The sequence below is a fragment of the Panthera pardus genome, unplaced genomic scaffold (assembly GCF_024362965.1).
Source record: "Panthera pardus isolate Hobbes unplaced genomic scaffold, ASM2436296v1 HiC_scaffold_27, whole genome shotgun sequence".
NCBI lineage: Eukaryota > Metazoa > Chordata > Mammalia > Carnivora > Felidae > Panthera > Panthera pardus.
Window position 1 is genome coordinate 40,842,961 of NW_026526843.1, and position 17,851 is coordinate 40,860,811.

Sequence of the window (17,851 nt, forward strand, 5' to 3'; positions counted from 1 at the left end):
TTAAACCATCCTACACACCTAGAAAACTGATTGGAGGATTAACACAACAATCTGCACAACCTGAGCCACAGAATTCAGCAGATACGTGGCATAGAGTGGTGAACATGGGGAGAGAGAAGCTGGCAGTGGGCAGGGAGCCATCTTTGCAGGCAGAGAGAGGACAGAGACTGGGGCGGGGGAGAATACAGGAAAAGCACCCCTCCCCAAAAGCAGCTGGAGAGAAAGTGGAAAATTGGAAACAGCCACAGGGACTAAACTAAAAAGGGAGAAAGGAGAGGGTTTAAATTCCATTAAGACTGTAAACAAGGGGAGCACAAAGTCTGCAACTCTGCAGCTCGAAACCTGGCAGTGCTCTGGTGGGAAGGGTGAATCCCCAGGAACAGAGGGGGGGGGGTCTGAGAGGTTCTCAGGCCACATGGGGAAAAGCGGTTCCAATGCTGGAAGGGCATTTGGTAGAGACTGTTGAAGCCACCTGGTCCCAGCAGACCCCAGAAAATGACCACATTCGCTGGTGCTGGAACAAGGTCATTAAGGGTGAAGCCTGGTGCTAGATGTGTGTTGTGATTTTCCATACCCTGAAATGCTGCTGCTACACCATCTCGCAAACTTTTTCTGGGGCGGGCTGGCACCTGGCGGCAGTCTCGGGGCACCAGCAGCAGCAGGGTCCAGCAGGTGTTCCTGGGTGCAGCCAGCATTTGGCCATTGCTGGGTGAGACCCTCCCACAGAGGGGCGGAACAGGTCAAAGCCGCAGTCCTTCAGAAGTAAGGGGCCGGGGAAAACAGCCACATCTGAGACAAAACTTGGGTGAGGTACTGCCTGGGGCTTGGTCATGGACAGTGAAGAAGCAGGGAGAGGATGAAAGCTGAAGACAGAGGACGGGTGTCCAATTGCTGATTGGAGAGAACAGTTCCCATACTAGAGACTGGGTAGCTGGGTGATGCCATTTTTACAGCTCCCACGCATACACACCTACGGGCACTGCAACAACCCACTCCAGTAGGCTAGCGGCGCCATCTAGTGGAGAACAGAGCCGTTACACTGAGCCCCGCCCAACTGGGCCAACCTGGCTCTTCAAGAATACAAGTATCCACACCTACTTAGTTTATGGACTAAAAAGCGCTACATAGTCTGACTTCTAGGGGAAAATGAAGTCATCTCATTCCTATTTCAATCTGTTAGCAGGTCCATCTTATCAATTTTCTTTCTTTTTTCTTTTACACTATTGTTTTTCTTGAATACAGGAGAAAAATTCATTTTTATTTTCAATTTTTATTAAAAATATTTTTAATTTTTTTACTATATTTTTTACTTTTGTGTAAATTCTTTCAAATTCTATTTTACTCCCATCATCTCATTTTAGTCTACTTCAGTGTATTCATTTTTTCAAATTCTCAAATGATTTCTTTTTTCTCTTTTTCTTCCACCCTTTTGTTTTCTCTAATCTGTCAAACCACTTTGAACACCCAGACCAAAACACACCTAGGATCTAGCATCATTTATTAGATTTTTGTGTGTGTGTGTTTTTAAATTTTTAATTACAATATTTTTTAATTTTATTTTTTAAATTTTAATTTCTCTACCTCATTAATACCTTTTCTCCTTTAAAAATGACAAAATGAAGGAAATCGCCCCAAAAGAAAGAGCACGAAGAAACGACAGCCAGGGATTTAACCAACACAGATACAAGCAAAATGTCTGAACCAGAATTTAGAATCATGATAATAAGAATACTAGCTGGAGTTGAAAACAGATTAGAATCCCTTTCTGCAGAGATAAAAGAAGTAAAAAAAATAGAATGAAATTAAAAATGCTATAACTGAGCTGCAATCACGGATGGATGCAGCGGCGGCAAGGATGGATGAGGCAGAACAGAGAATCAGCAATATAGAGGACAAACTTATAGCGAATAATGAAGCAGAAAAAAAGAGGGAGATTAAGGCAAAAGAGCACAATTTAAGAATTAGAGAAATCAGTGATTCATTAAAAAGGAGCAACATCAAAATCATAGGGGTCCCAGAAAAGGAAGAGAGAGAATCAGGGGTAGAATGGTTATGTGAGCAAATCACAGTGGAAAACTTTCCTAACCTGGGGAAAGACACAAACATCAAAATTCAGGAAGCACAGAGGACCCACATTACATTCAACAAAAACTGACCATCAACAAGGCATATCATAGTCAAATTCACAAAATACTCAGGCAAGGAGAGAATCATGAAAGCAGCAAGGGAAAAAAAGTCCCTAACCTACAAGGGAAGACAGCTCAGGTTTGCAGCAGACCTATCCACAGAAACTTGGCAGGCCAGAAAGGAGTGGCAGGATATATTCAATGTGCTGAATCAGAAAAATATGTAGCCAACAATTCTTTATCCAACAAGGCTGTCATTCAAAATAGAAGGAGAGGAGAAAAGATGAATATATATATATATTTATATATATTTATATATATTTATATATATTTATATATATTTTTATTTAAAAATCTTTATAAAATATTATATTATATATAAAATATAATGATATATAATACGTAATGTTATATAAAATACAATATATAAATATTTATATTTTATACACACACACACACACACACACACACACACATATACCAAAAGCAACAAAGATTAGAAAGGACCAGAGAACACCACCAGAAACTCCAACTCCACAAACATCATAATGGCAATAAATTCATATCTTTCAGTACTCACTCTAAACATCAATGGACTCAATGCTCCAATCAAAAGACATAGGGTAACATAATGGATAAGAAAACAAGATCCATCTATATGCTGTTTACAAGAGACCCACTTTAGACCTGAAGACACCTTCAGATTGAAAATAAGGGGATGGAGAACCATCTATCATGCTAATGGTCAACAAAAGAAAGCCAGAGTAGCTATACTTGTATCAGACAGTTGAGACTTTAAAATAAAGACTGTATCAAGAGATGCAGAAGGGCATTATATCATAATCAAGGAGTCCATCCACCAAGAAGACCTAATGATTGTAAACATTTATGTGCCAAATACGGCAGTACCCAAATATATAAATCAATTAATCACAAACATAAAGAAACTCATCAGTAATAATACCATAATAGTAGACTTCAACACCCCACTCACAGCAATGGACAGATCATCTAATCAAAAAATCAACAAGGAAACAATGGCTTTGAATGACACACTGGACCAGATGGACTTAACAGATATATTGAGAACATTTCATCCTAAAGCAGAATATACATTCTTCTCCAGTGCACGTGGAATGTTCTCCAGAATAGACCATATCCTGGGACACAAATCAGCCCTAAGTAAGTACAAAAAGATTGAGATCATACTGTGCGTATTTTCAGACCACAATGCTATGAAACTCGAAATCAACCACAAGAAAAATTTTGGAGAGGTAACAAATACTTGCAGACTGAAGAACATCCTACTAAAGAATGAATGGGCTAACCAAGCAGTTAAAGAGGAAATTAAAAAGTATATGGAAGTCAGTGAACATGACAACACCACAACCCAAAACGTCTGGGACGCAGTAAAGGCAGTCATAAGAGGAAAGTATATACCAGGCCTTCCTAAAGAAAGAAGAAAGATCTCAGATATACAACCTAACTTGACACCTTAAGGAGCTGGAAAAAGAACAGCAAATAAAACCGAAAACCAGCAGAAGACAGGAAATAATAAAGATTAGAGCAGAAATTAATGCTATCAAAACCCAAAAAACAGTAGAACAGATCAATGAAACCAGAAGCTTGTTCTCTGAAAGAATTAACAAAATTGATAAACCACTAGCCAGTTTGATCAAAAAGAAAAAGGAAAGGACCAAAATAAGTAAAATCAAGAATGAAAGAGGAGAGATCACAACCAACACAGGAGAAATAAAAACAATAAGAGAGTATTATGACCAATTATATGCCAATAAAATGGGAAATCTGGAAGAAATGGACAAATTCCTAGAACATAGACACACCAAAATTGAAACAGGAAGAAATAGAAAATTTGAAAACACCCATAACCAATAAGGCAATCAAATTAGCAATCAAAAATCTGCCAAAAGACAAGAGTCCAGGGCCAGATGGCTTTCCAGGGGAATTCTACCAAACATTTAAGGAAGAGTTAACACCTATTCTCTTGAAGCTGCTACAAAAAATAGAAATGGAAGGAAAACTTCCAAACTCGTTGTATGAAGTCAGCATTACCTTGATTCCAAAACCAGACAGAGACCCCACTAAAAAGGAGAACTATATACAATTATAAACATTTATGCATTTCCCTGATGAACATGGATGCAAAAATCCTCAACAAGATATTAACCAACCGGATCCAACAATACATTAAAAAAATTATTCACCACGACCAAGTGGGATTTATACTTGGGATGCAGGGCTGGTTCAATATCCGCAAAACAATTAACGTGATTCATCACATCAATAAAAGAAAGGACAAGAACCATATGATCCTCTCAATAGATGCAGAGAAAGCATTTGACAAAATACAGCATCCTTTCTTGATAAAAACCCTCAAGAAAGTAGGGATAGAAGGAGCATACCTGGAGATCATAAAAGCCATATATGAACAAACCAATGCTAATATCATCCTCAATGGGGAAAAACTGAGAGCTTTCCCCCTAAGATCAGGAACAAGACAGGGATGTCCACTCTCGCCACTCTTATTCAACACAGTATTGGAATTCTTAGCCTCTGCAATCAGACAACACAAAGAAATAAAAGGCATCCAAATCGGCCAGGAGGAGGTCAAACTTTTACTCTTCACAGATGACATGATACACTATACGGAAAACCCTAAAGATTCCACCAAAAAACTGCTAGAATTTATTCATGAATTCAGCAAAGTTGCAGGATATAAAATCGATGCACAGAAATTGGTTGTATTCCTATACACCAACAATGAAGCGACAGAAAAAGAAATCAAGTAATTGATCCCATTTACAGTTGCACCAAAAACCATAAAATACCGAGGAATAAATCTAACCAAAGAGGTGAAAAATCTATACACCGAAAACTATAGAAAGCTTATGAAAGAAATTGAAGAAGACACAAAAAAAATGGAAAAAAGATTCCATGCTCCTGGATAGGAAGAACAAATATTGTTAAAATGTCGATACTACCCAAAGCAATCTACATATTCAACGCAATCCCTATCTAAATAACACCAGCATTCTTCACAGAGCTAGAACAAATAATCCTAAAATTTGTATGGAATCAGAAAAGACCCCAAATAGCCAAAGCAATCTTGAAAAAGAAAACCAAAGCAGGAGGCATCACAATCCCAGACTTCAAGCTATACTACAAAGCTGTAATCATCAAGACAGTATGGTACTGGTGCAAGAACAGACACTCAGATCAATGGAATAGAATAGAGAACCCAGAAATGGACCCATAAACGTATGGCCAACTAATCTTTGACAAAGCAGGAAAGAATATCCAATGGAATAAAGACAGTCTCTTCAGTAAGTGGTGCTGGGAAAACTGGACAGTGACATGCAGAAGAATGAACCTGGACCACTTTCTTACACAATACACAAAAATAAACTCAAAGTGGATGAAAGACCTAAATATAAGACAGGAAGCCATCCAAATCCTCGAGGAGAAAGCAGGCAAAAACCTCTTTGATCTTGGCCACAGCAACTTCTTACTCAACACGTCACCAGAGGCAAGGGAAACAAAAGCAAAAATGAACTACTGGGACCTCATCAAAATAAAAAGCTTCTGCACAGCGAAGGAAACAATCAGCAAAACTAAAAGGCAACCTACAGAATGGGAGAAGAAATTGGCCAATGACTTATCAGAGAAAGGGTTAGTATCCAAAATCTATGAAGAACTTATCAAACTCAACACCCAAAAAACAAATAATCCAGTGAAGAAATGGGCAAAAGACATGAATAGACACTTCTCCAAAGAAAACATCCAGATAACCAACAAACACATGAAAAAATGCTCAACATCACTTATCATCAGGTAAATACAAATCAAAACCACAATGAGATACCACCTTACACCTGTCAGAATGGCTAACATTAACAACTCAGGCAACAACAGATGTTGATGAGGAGAAAGAGGATCTCTTCTGCATTGCTGGAGGGAATGTAAGCTGGTGTAGCCACTCTGGAAAACAGTAGGGAGGTTCCTCAAAAAACTAAAAATAGAACTACCCTATGGCCCAGCAATTGCACAACTAGGCATTTATCCACGGGATACAGGTGTGCTATTTTGAAGGGACACATGCACCCCCATGTTTATAGCAGCACTATCAACAATAGCCAAAGTATGGAAAGAGCCCAAGTGTCCACTGATGGATGAATGGATAAAGAAGATGTGGTATATATATACAATGGAGTATTACTTGGCAATCAAAAATAATGAAATCGTGCCATTGGCAACTACGTGGCTGGAACTGGAGGGTATTATGCTAAGTGAAATTAGTCAGAGAAAGACAAAAATCATATGACTTCACTCATATGAGGACTTTCAGAGACAAAACAGATGAACATAAGGGAAGGGAAACAAAAATAATATAAAAACAGGAAGGGGGATAAAACAGAAGAGACTCATTAATATGGAGAACAAACTGAGGGTTACAGGAGGGATTGTGGGAGGGGAGATGGACTAAATGGGTAGGGGGAACTAAGGAATCTACTCCTGAAATCATTGTTGCAGTATATGCTAACTAATTTGGATGTAAATTTTAAAAAATGAAAAATAAAACAAGTTAAAAATAAAAAACTAATTAATTAATTAATACATTCTATAGGACTTTATCTAAATAAAATTACTTCATTTCTAAGGTGTTGTCTACTGGGTAAAACATTATTCATTTTAAAAATCAACTTTACCCACGTAATTTACCTGTCATTCTAAGTGTTTAGTTTTATAAGTTTTGACAAATGAGTGTACCCATGTAACCACCCTGGATTATCAGTTTTCATAAAAGAGCCTACTGGGAGTTTGTTTTGGACAGCATTATATGTATAAATCAATTTCAAGATAATTGTACACCTTAATAATAGTGAGTCTCCCAGTCCAGGAATATTATTAACTTTCTCCCAATATGTGTTTTCTTAATTTTTCTTAATAATGTCTCATAATTTTCAGAGTGTAAACCTTATACAAGTTTGTTATATTTATCAATTAGTTTATTTTGTTATTTTTGACGCTGTGATAGATTGTAGTTTTAAAAGATATATTTTCTAATTGTTGTGATTAAATAGAAATACATATTGAGTTTCACTGTAAAAAAAAAAGAATGAAATCTTGCCATTTGCAACAACGTGGATGTAACTAGAGTGTATTATGCTAAGAGAAATAAGACAAAAAAAACAAATAAATGATTTCACTCATATGTGGAATTTAAGAAACACAGCAGATGAACATAGTGGAAAGGAAAGAAAAATAAGTTAAAAACGGAGAGCAAGGCAAACCATAAGAGACTCTTAAAGAGAACAAACTGAGGGTTGCTGGAGGGGAGGTCGGGGGGGATGGGCTAAATGAGTGATGGGCATTAAGGAGGGCACTTGTTGGGATGAGCACTGGGTGTTACATGGAAGTGATAAATCACTGGGTTCTACTCCTGAAACTAATACTACACTGTATGTTTACTAACTTGAATTTAAATAAGTAAATTTTAAAAAATAAAATGTTTATGTGGGTATGCTAGGTGAGTACTATTTGATAAAAGGTAGGACTTCTGTGTCCCCCCTCTCTCTCTGCCCCTCCCCAACTTGTGCTCTGTCTCACTCTGTCTTTCAAAAATAAATGTTAAAAAAACTTTTTAAAAAAGATAAAAGGTAGGACAGAATGATATGCAAAATGGCAAGGACAGAATGATATGCAAAATGCCAATCTCCAAAACCACACATTACCAGCAAATATGTCCTGTGTTTTACAACACATTTATTTGGTCTTAAAAAATATTATCTCTCCGTCTCTGTAACTTGGAACTACACATGTAAATATGAAAAGATAAACCAAGATAATTACCCCAATAGTTTGTCTTTCAACATCAGCATCTAGAAAGCAGTGATGGTACCACAAGTCTTTATTCCCTTACTGTCCAACACCAGCCCCCACTACATACTCTTTCTCATTTATCCTAGTCATAACACTTAAACTACCCTGATACTATTCCTAACCCCCACTTACACTTTCTCCCATCCAACTCATTCTCCCACTCTCCCAACCATTCATTCTTTCCTCAACTACATTTCTGTTCATTTACTCTCTCCTTTTGTTCATCATACCTTCTTACTGTTTACTGTCATTAATCTTTCATTTTACTGTAAACTGTCCATTTTACTAATCTGTTACTGTCAGACTAATTTTTTTCAAATTTTTATTTAAATTCTGGTTAGTTAACATACAGTGTAATATATTACCCTGCTAGACTAATTTTTTTAAAGTAGAACTCTGTATTACTTATCTTTATATCTCCTGTGTCTAGAATGGTTTACGGAACTGTCATTTCTCTTCAAAAGATTATTAACACATTTGAACTTTTTAAAGATCATAAATCAGTAGATCTCAACTGTAGCTGCATATAAGAATCACCTGAAGAATTTTAAAGATGCGCCAATGTCTTGGTTCCCTCCTCAGAGTAATTAAATCAGAATCTCAGAGGGTGGCGTGTCTACGGTTCTTTAAGGCTCCCCAAGTGATACTAATGTCCAGGCAGTGTTGAGATCTGCATATATGTATAGGCTCAGCAAACTATACTCTGCAGATTAGATGATTGTTTTTGCAAATAAAGTTTCACTGTAACACAGCCATGCCCATTCCTTACATATTATCTCTGCCTTCACTCTATAAAAGCAGAGCTGAGGTGGCACCTAGGTGGCTCAGTCAGTTAAGCCTCTGACTCTTGATTTCAGCTCAGGTCATGATCTCATGGTTCGTGAGTTCAAGCCCTATGATGGGTTCTGTGCTCATGGAGTAGAGCCTGCTTGGGATCCTCTCTCTCTCCCTCTCTCTTTGCCCCTCCCCTACTCATGCTCTCTTTCTCTCTCTCAAAATAAACATTTTTTAAAAAGGCAGAGCTGAGTATTTATGACAGAAACTATATCGCCTGTACAGCCTATAATATTTACTATCTGGCTATTTACAGAAATAGCTTGCTAACCCCTGATAAACAGGGAAAAAGTCCTATTATTTATTAAAAAGGTTTGGGATAGGGGCGCCTGGGTGGCTCAGTTGGTTAAGTGTCCGACTCTTGGTTTCATCTCAGGTTACAATCATCTAGTTTGTGAGTTCGAGCCCAACATCAGACTCTGTGCTAACCACTTGGAGCCTGCTTGGGACTCTCTCTCTAAAGAAATAAACAAAATTTTCTTAAAAGGGTATAGGATAAAGTAGACTGATGCTAATACTGATAAAAAATAAAACTGTTTAAAGACTAAAAGAAACATTTTCAATATATTCTCATCAAGACTCCCATTTGAAAAAATAATTTCTGTATTTACAATTATTTACTTGAAAGTATAAATAACCTCTCATATCTTCAGGAGTCCATATGAAAATATGGCCCTAGAATTGTATATAGTAGAGGTAGCATAGTGCTTGATTCAATTTCAGTGTTAAGTTTTAGTAGCTGTTTATCTATTGACCACATGCTGTCTATTGTTCTACTTTCCATATATTTTTAAGGTTTAGAAACAGCTATTAGTACCAGACACATTTCTAGATTGCCCACAGCCATGTAAAAATTGTGATTTAAATTAATTCTCTTTACACCAGGAAAACAGTGTATCTCATAAAAAGAACACTAGGTTAGGTATCAGAAAAACTAGGTTTTCACTATGCCAGTGATTTATCATGTGACATCAACAAAGTCACTTACCTTATCTCTTATTGGCAAATGTCTCAATTTTTTTCACCTAGATATGCTTGGTTGTGGAAAGAATTTACAAATTGATAGAAATAATAACACGTTGTGAATTCGCTTCTTTTTGCCAGTTTTTACTGTATTTTTTCAAGTAAGTCCCAACATCAATATCAGTGTAATTTCTCAACTTTATGATAAAGAGTAATGAGATAATAGACTAATTGTGCCAAACTACTAGGTAATAACTTGTTAATCCAGAAAGACATGATTGATGCCTACCAAATCCTTAAGATTTTAATAAGGAATCATATGAGATTCCCCAAATAAACATCTATCTAAGGAAACAGTGAACAAAAGCTGTATTATCTGCACATTCTCCAAGTAATTAAGCTTAATCTATCAGTAGGGAATTCAGAATACAAAGAAATACAGGTCCAGTATAAAACTATTATGAGCCAATAACAATACCTAAACTTGTTGAGTGATATAATCTACAATTCTAAAAATAGAAAGGCAAAAAATTCATATCCATATCTGAAAGCAATCACTTAATATATTAATTATATTACCATATCATATATCATATCATATATTATATCCATATCTGAAAGCAATCACTTAATATATTAATGCTCCAAAAATATTTAGTATGATGCCAAGATGTCAAAACTTTTTAGTACTAATTAGGAAGAGCAGCAATTCAATTGCATTTGAATATTGACCACAGCTTAGATAACATCAGTTTATCAATTTTAAATTTGCTGAATTTGTAACTGAACTGTGATTATAGAATAGAATGTTCTTGTTCTTAGGAAATAAACATTGAAATATTACTGAAGTATTTTGAGGTAACGGTATGTGTGATGGCTGCCACTTACTCTCAAATATATACAATACATGTATATAAATATTTGTAATACATATACATATATATTTGTAATATATATATGTATTTAGATTTATGGAGGCAGGGAATGATAAAGTAAAGGTAAATGTTAACAACTGTTTTATCCATGAAAAGGGTATATGCGAGTTCTTTATACTATTCTTTCAACTTTTATGTAAGTTTGAAATTATTTCAAAATAAAATGCTGACAAAGCCCTTTCGAATAGCACCTTACAGTAAAAGTATATTTAAGTCATTAATTTAGTATTATAATACAAAAAAGAAAACAGATATAAGTACATCCTAAGTGGTGCTCATTCATAATCAACAATAAATATATCACATATTTTTTCTTAATAAATGTATTCATAAATAAGTATAGATATTAAGTGATTGCTTAAAAATGTTATAAAGGAACTTAGAAGTTTACCAGGTTCTAACAGATTCAGCAATTTTTTTAAATGTTTTTATTTATTTTTGAGACAGAGAGAGACAGAGCATGAGCAGGGGAGGGGCAGAGAGAGAAGGAGACACAGAATCCAAAGCAGGCTTCAGGCTCTGAGCTGTCAGCACAGAGCCTGATGCGGGGCTCGAACACACAGACTGTGAGATCATGACCTGAGCTGAAGCCGGACACTTAACCAACTGAGCCACCCAGGCGCCCCAGATTCAGCAACGTTTAACAGCCTTTGGCTGATATGGTTCTTTTCACATTTATACAAACAAAATAGCCATAAAACAACAAATTTATTGAATACTTAACCCATTGTAGAAATTAGTTTGATCTGTGGATCCACAGGGAGAGGCTGCATCCTGAATGGATAACTCTTTTTAACAGAATAATCCTGAAGCAGAAGAACTAAACCAACCCGCAGACTTTTATACCACTCAGGACACAGGGCATTCCACATGATCACTGACACTGTGCCTGAACTGTCAGCCACTTCCAAAAAGGTCTAGAAAAAAAGAGTAAAAAAGCACATACGTATTTGTTACTTTTATCTACAGGGTATTCTAATTTTAAGAATGAGAAAGCAAAACTACAGGGGAATGACTGAATAAGTTATTACATGGTACAATCTATAACTATGCAAAGTTATGAATGAAGGATTTTTAGTGATAGAAAATGCTTAAGGAAATGTTAAATAATATAAAATTGTATATACAATATGATTTCCATTTTGTAAGATAATTTATCACATAGTCATGCAATATATTATATGCATACATATACATATAGATGTGATCTATATTACATACATATATGTATGTAAACATGTGATATGTTCATATGAAAAAAGGGGATGAAACACACTTTAATATTAACAGTGACCCTCTCTGGTAGAATTTGGGGTGATATTTTTTCAGCTTTATTTATACTGCTTTCTACATTTCCAAATTGCCTCCAAGTATGTATAACTTTTATAATGAAAGCTTAATAAAACACCTAAAATAATTCTTGACAACATGTGAAAATACAGTAAAACGTTAGGTAAAAAAACAAACAGGACAGAAATCAAGGAAGTAGTTCTCATTGGCATTATAGAGCACAGAGAGTCAAGATAACAGAAAAGTATCAGCTACATTTGACAATTAAAAGGTCTCTAGTGAGTGCCCAGCTGAAGAAAAAAGCCAAACCAATTGTGTTAAGAAGTAAATAGGAGACAAGGAAGTGAAAATATCTAGTGGAGACTACTTCAAGGAGCCTACCAGAAGAAAAGGAGAGAGGGAATAGAGGAGTCCTGAGGTCAAAGGAGATTTTTTCTTTTTTTTTAAATGAAAGTCCAGAGTATGTCTATATGCTGGTGTAGAAAGCATACTAGTGAAGAAAAGGGTGAAGATACAGAAAAAAGTATGAAGTAGACCAACTGAATCAGGGGACTAAAAAGGTGCCAATACAGAAAGAATTTCTTTTTGTACAAGAAATTACATAAAAATAATACCTTGAAACACACATTTATGTAAATTATAAATTATTAAATTACTTTTATAAAATACAATTTGAACATAAATTATCCTAATAAGGAGTCATGCCTGTAAGCTATAACCTATCAATGTTACATTAACATGTCATATGTTAATCTTGATTTATACCTGGTATGGCTCAATCATCTTTTTGTCAGGTTTTCCATAGTATCGCAGTTTGGATTTATGCAAGATTCTCACAAGCAATGCAGGAAAATTCCTTCTGCTAGACCAGGTCATCTCAAGGTGAGAAAGCGAAATTATTTTGGTATCTAGAATAAAAAAAATAGAATAGAAAAAAATCCTACTTAATATGTCATGGTAATTTAAAAATTCTGTTTTCATGGTTAAAAATGGTAGCGACATCATCCCTAAAGCAACTCCTTCTCACCAGCTAAGCCAGTATATATACTTCTCATACAGAACTTAATAATACTCATTATCCTTAATAATAATAGCTAATATATAAATATGCCTTACTATATGCCTGGGACAAAGGTAAATATCTATATTAACTAACATAGTGTTCCATCTCGAATGCCCTCCACTTTGTCAAACTGGGTAATTGCTTCCTGAAAGACTTGAATCTAAACTCATCCCCCACTAGGTGGGGGGAATGGGTGAAACAAATAAAGGGGATTAAGAGAACACAGATCCTGATGAGTATCAATAAATGTACAGAATAGTTAAATCATTATATTGTACACCTGAAACCAATATAACACCATATGTTAATTATACCTTAATAAACTCATCTCCCTTAAGAAATTTTGTGGGAAAAACTCAATACCATGGAATGTTTTCCCACTACTAAGGACTTACATATTTAATTTATACAATTGTTTCATGACATATTTCTGTATTGCCCTCATCGTGGTTTCATGTGTAAGTTCTATATTTCCCAAACATGCCAGACATAGTCCTGCATTAGGGCCTTTGCATTTGCTGTTCCCTCTGTCTGGAATGTCTTCTTCTTAGACACCAGAGTGACTTCCCTCCTCCTCTCCTTTAGGTTTTGCTCAAAGGTCACTTTCCCAGTGATGTTATCCCTTACTACTCTACTGTAAACTGATCCCTTTACTTACTCCCCTTCCCATCTTATTTTTCTACATAGCACTGATTATCTTCTCATACACCATACAATTTACTTTGAAATTTTAATCTCCATGCCTGCTGGCAAGTACAAAAATTGCTTAAAAGCTATTCACCATCTTTAAAGATTAACTTGTATTTTTTATTTTATTCTTCCTTGAGTTAAAAGAGGTTCCATCTGCATTCCTCTCTACAATTTTGCTCCCTTACAGGCCAGTCCCAATTTTTAAAACTTGAATTTGTATTTGTTCAATATTTTATTTCACAAGGTACCCCCACTTCCATTTTTATTTACATAATATATCACTTACTCAACATTTTGGCATGAAACTGTACTTGTAATTTCTTTTTAATAAGAATTTAAATGGAATGTTGTAGTTATACCTGTATCATAAAAAATACTATTTTTAGAGTTAGGCCATCTTGTATAATTTTCCTTGTAGATTCTTCCAAAATATTAATAGCCCAGAATCATAGGTCCCAATATTTGAACTGACATTATTAAGTGATTTCCTTTTTAGTTAGACCAGATAAATTGTGGATCAGATGTGAATTATCTGGAATGTATGTAGAACACTCTTGATCAAGGAGGGCACATATACCTTCACCGATTAGAATAAATTCAAGAGTTATATGCTTTTGTAAACCAGAGTTCTAAGAGCCCCTGCTTCTGCTATAATTGGATCCAGAGAGTTAGCTGTGATCAGACATCTGCCTGATTAATGTTTTCCCAGTTTGGATTTTTAACTTGAAAACTCCATAGAATATACATATCTCTCAAATCCAAAAAGAAATTACAGGCTATACATAGACAATGAAGAATCTGTATAAATTCACAGAAATGTGTTCATTATAAAAAGAGTGAAAATAAATAGATACCCAATATAAAATGTTAGATAGTAAGCAATAGAACAGTGATTCTCAAACTTTCTCATCTCAGAAAGCTTTTACATTCTTAAAAAATTACCGTAGCCCTCAAAAAGCTTTTATTTATGTGGGTAATATCTATCAACATTTGCCATATTATGAAGCAAAACTAAGAAATAAAAAATTATTCATAACTCCTTTAAAATAACAACAAACCTATTATGTATAATATATATGTATGTTTACACACACGCACACACACACACGTGACTATTTTCTAAAACAGAAAATGTAGTGAAAAGAGTGGTACTGGTTTACATTTTTGTAAATATTTTTAGTGTCTAGCTTAATAGAAGACAGCTGGATACTCCTATTTCTTTGGCATTCAGTCTGTTCCAATGTCATATATCATGTAGCCTCTGGAAGACTCCACTATATACTTTCAGAAAATTAGAGTGATAAAAGGTAAATGAATATCATAAAAATAGTTTTGATGTTGTGAATCCCTTGAAAAGGTCTTGGGGGACACCTCTCGGGGTCCTTAAACCATACAATGAAAATCACTGCAAAAGAACTAACCTAAGGAATGACAAAAGGAATAAAGATAAAAGCTGAAAATAAGGTATTAGAAAAACGAACTGTTAAATCCAATTCGTTGGAAAAATTAATGAAAAGGTAGATCTCTGACAAGTGCAATCATGACGAAAGAAAACAAAAATATGTTTGAAATGTGATCAACTATAAATCTAGAGAAAAATATTGTTATATATGATTACATATCACTAAACTTGAAAATACCAGTGAAATAGATGATCTTCTAGGAAAATCTGAATTATCAATATTGCCTCAAGAAGCAGAAGAAACCTAGAATACGTCAATAACCATGGAAGAAAATGAAAAAGTTCACAAATAATGACCTCCAAAAATGGCACCAGGTTCTAACAATTCATTTTGAAAACATAGATAATTCCTGAAAAATTATGACAAAAGTAGTACAAAGGGAAAAAAACCCTATAAATCCAAATCATTTATGATGGCAAATATCCTAAATCAAATACTTTCAAATCCAATATAGCAGTATGCCAAATTGCTTCATGACCAAGTAGAGTCCTAAACATCTTGTATTGTTCAGGAGGAAGATACAATAAGTTGTGAGTAATCCTGGAGACTGGCACAATAATCTTAAGTTTAAATAATTTTGTTAAAACATTAAGGGAAGCCACTAGGAAAATACAAATTAATGGATAACTTCTAAAGCACTAGAAGAAAAAAATTTAAATCTTGCAAAAGTAAAAAAAAAAAAAAGCATCATAAAGCAAGGCGTACAGTAAACATAAAGTAGTTTTGCAAGAAAAGGTACAAACATCAGTAATGACTTTAAATTTAATTGTGGATTAAATTTATCTCTTAAATGAAAAAGAACTGTTTTGGGTCAAAAACACAAAATCTTAGTTATATATTTCTTTAAAAAGACAAATGTAAAACAAAATAGAAATAAAAGGATGGACAAAGATACATACACTAGGTCAGTTCTCAAAACGAGGCATTTGTACCACCAGTGGATGGTGAGGCCCTACCACAACCTACTCAATCAGAAACTGGTTGGGGGGCCAGAAATCTGCATTCTAAAACACTTTGGAAGTGATATGGATGCCTATTCATGTTTGAGAACCACTGCACCAAATGTCAACTAAAAGACAGCAGTAGTAAATAGATCTATCAGACAAATTAGAATTCAAAACACAAAAAAAGGACAAAGAGACAAACTGCAAATTGATAAAGGGTAAAACCCACCAACAAGATATTACTATGTTATGAAACGAACATTGTAGTAACACCTAACTCAAAAATTTTTAGAAATACAAGGAGAAATTAACAAAATCACTGTCAAAAAGAGAAGTCAATATTCCTCTCAAAGAAATGGGCAAGCAAAATACATTTAATAAGAAGAATATGGAATACTTCAATTAAATTTTTAAAACTTGGTATAATAGGGACTTCGTACCTAATAAGTACACCTTTTCTAAAAGTTTGAGGGTTGAAGAGGAACTCAAATTTAAAATCAGAAAATATGAGTAATGAGTGAAAAAAAATCTCTACACTTCAAAACCTGTGGTATACAGCCAAAGCAATATCCATGGGAAATTTCAGAATTTTAAAAAGCTTTTGAAAGAAAGAAACAAGGAAATAAATGAATCAAGCATTAAACTCAAGAACATAGTACAAAAAAAATATGAACAAAGGAAAGTAAAAGATAGCAGAAATAAAGTAGAAAATATCTCCCCAATATACACTTAACTAGTAAAGCCCAAAGTCTTTTTTTAAAAATACCAATTAAACACACAAGCCCCTGGCAAGGCTGATCATAAAAAAGGTGAGCACACAGGGTCCCCTGGGTGGCTCAGGTTAAACGTACGACTTTGGCTCTAATCACGATCTCACAGATTGTGGATTTGAGCCCTGCATAGGGCTCTGTGCTGCACAGCCTGGAGCCAGTTTTGGATTGATTCTCTGTCTCCCCCTCTCTCTGCCCCTCCTCTGCTTGTGCTCTGTCTCTCTCTCTCTCAAAAATAAACATTAAAAAAATTTTTTAATAAAAAAAGGTGAATACACAAACATGAGGAATGTAATAGAGGATGAAACAAGACTAAAATATTTTAAAAATATAAACTAAAATTTAAATTATATATACATATAAATTATATATATATATATTAAATTTAAATTAAAATGTAAAACTACTGCATACAATGTTGAGATCTAGCGAAATGAAATTTCCTAGTAAAATATCAACTCTCAAAAATGGACTCAAGAAGAAGCATTATTGATTTCATGAATTTTTCTACAAGAAATTGAAAAGGAGTCATTCTTCCAACCCCCAATACTGGCTCAAGGCCCCAGGTTCAAATAGTTTTAGGGGTAAATTCTACCAAACCTTCAGTGAACAAATGATTTTAAGTAGAGAAAAATAGGCAAGTTTCCCAATTCATTCTACTAGGCTAATATTAATTAACCCAATATCAATACTGGACTAAAATAGTAACCCCTTTTATTTTTATTATTATTTTTATTTTATATATATATTTTAACGTTTATTTATTTTTGAGACAGAGAGAGACAGAGCGTGAACAGGGGAGGGGCAGAGAGAGAGGGAGACACAGAATCTGAAACAGGCTCCAGGCTCTGAGCTGTCAGCACAGAGCCCGA

The 17,851-nt window shown here is 34.8% G+C and overlaps 1 protein-coding gene across 1 annotated transcript in view; it reads right to left on the reverse strand.

The window, feature by feature from the left end:
- The window catches only part of RADX (RPA1 related single stranded DNA binding protein, X-linked), a 70,128-nt gene that overhangs the window by 47,978 nt on the left and 4,299 nt on the right, over nt 1-17,851 (reverse strand). Inside the window, exons 2-3 of the mRNA XM_019435694.2 lie at nt 12,815-12,957; nt 11,484-11,676 (exon numbers count right to left, since the gene is read on the reverse strand). Coding sequence (XP_019291239.1) covers nt 11,484-11,676; nt 12,815-12,957 — 336 coding nt within the window. The remainder of the gene's footprint in view (nt 1-11,483; nt 11,677-12,814; nt 12,958-17,851) is intronic.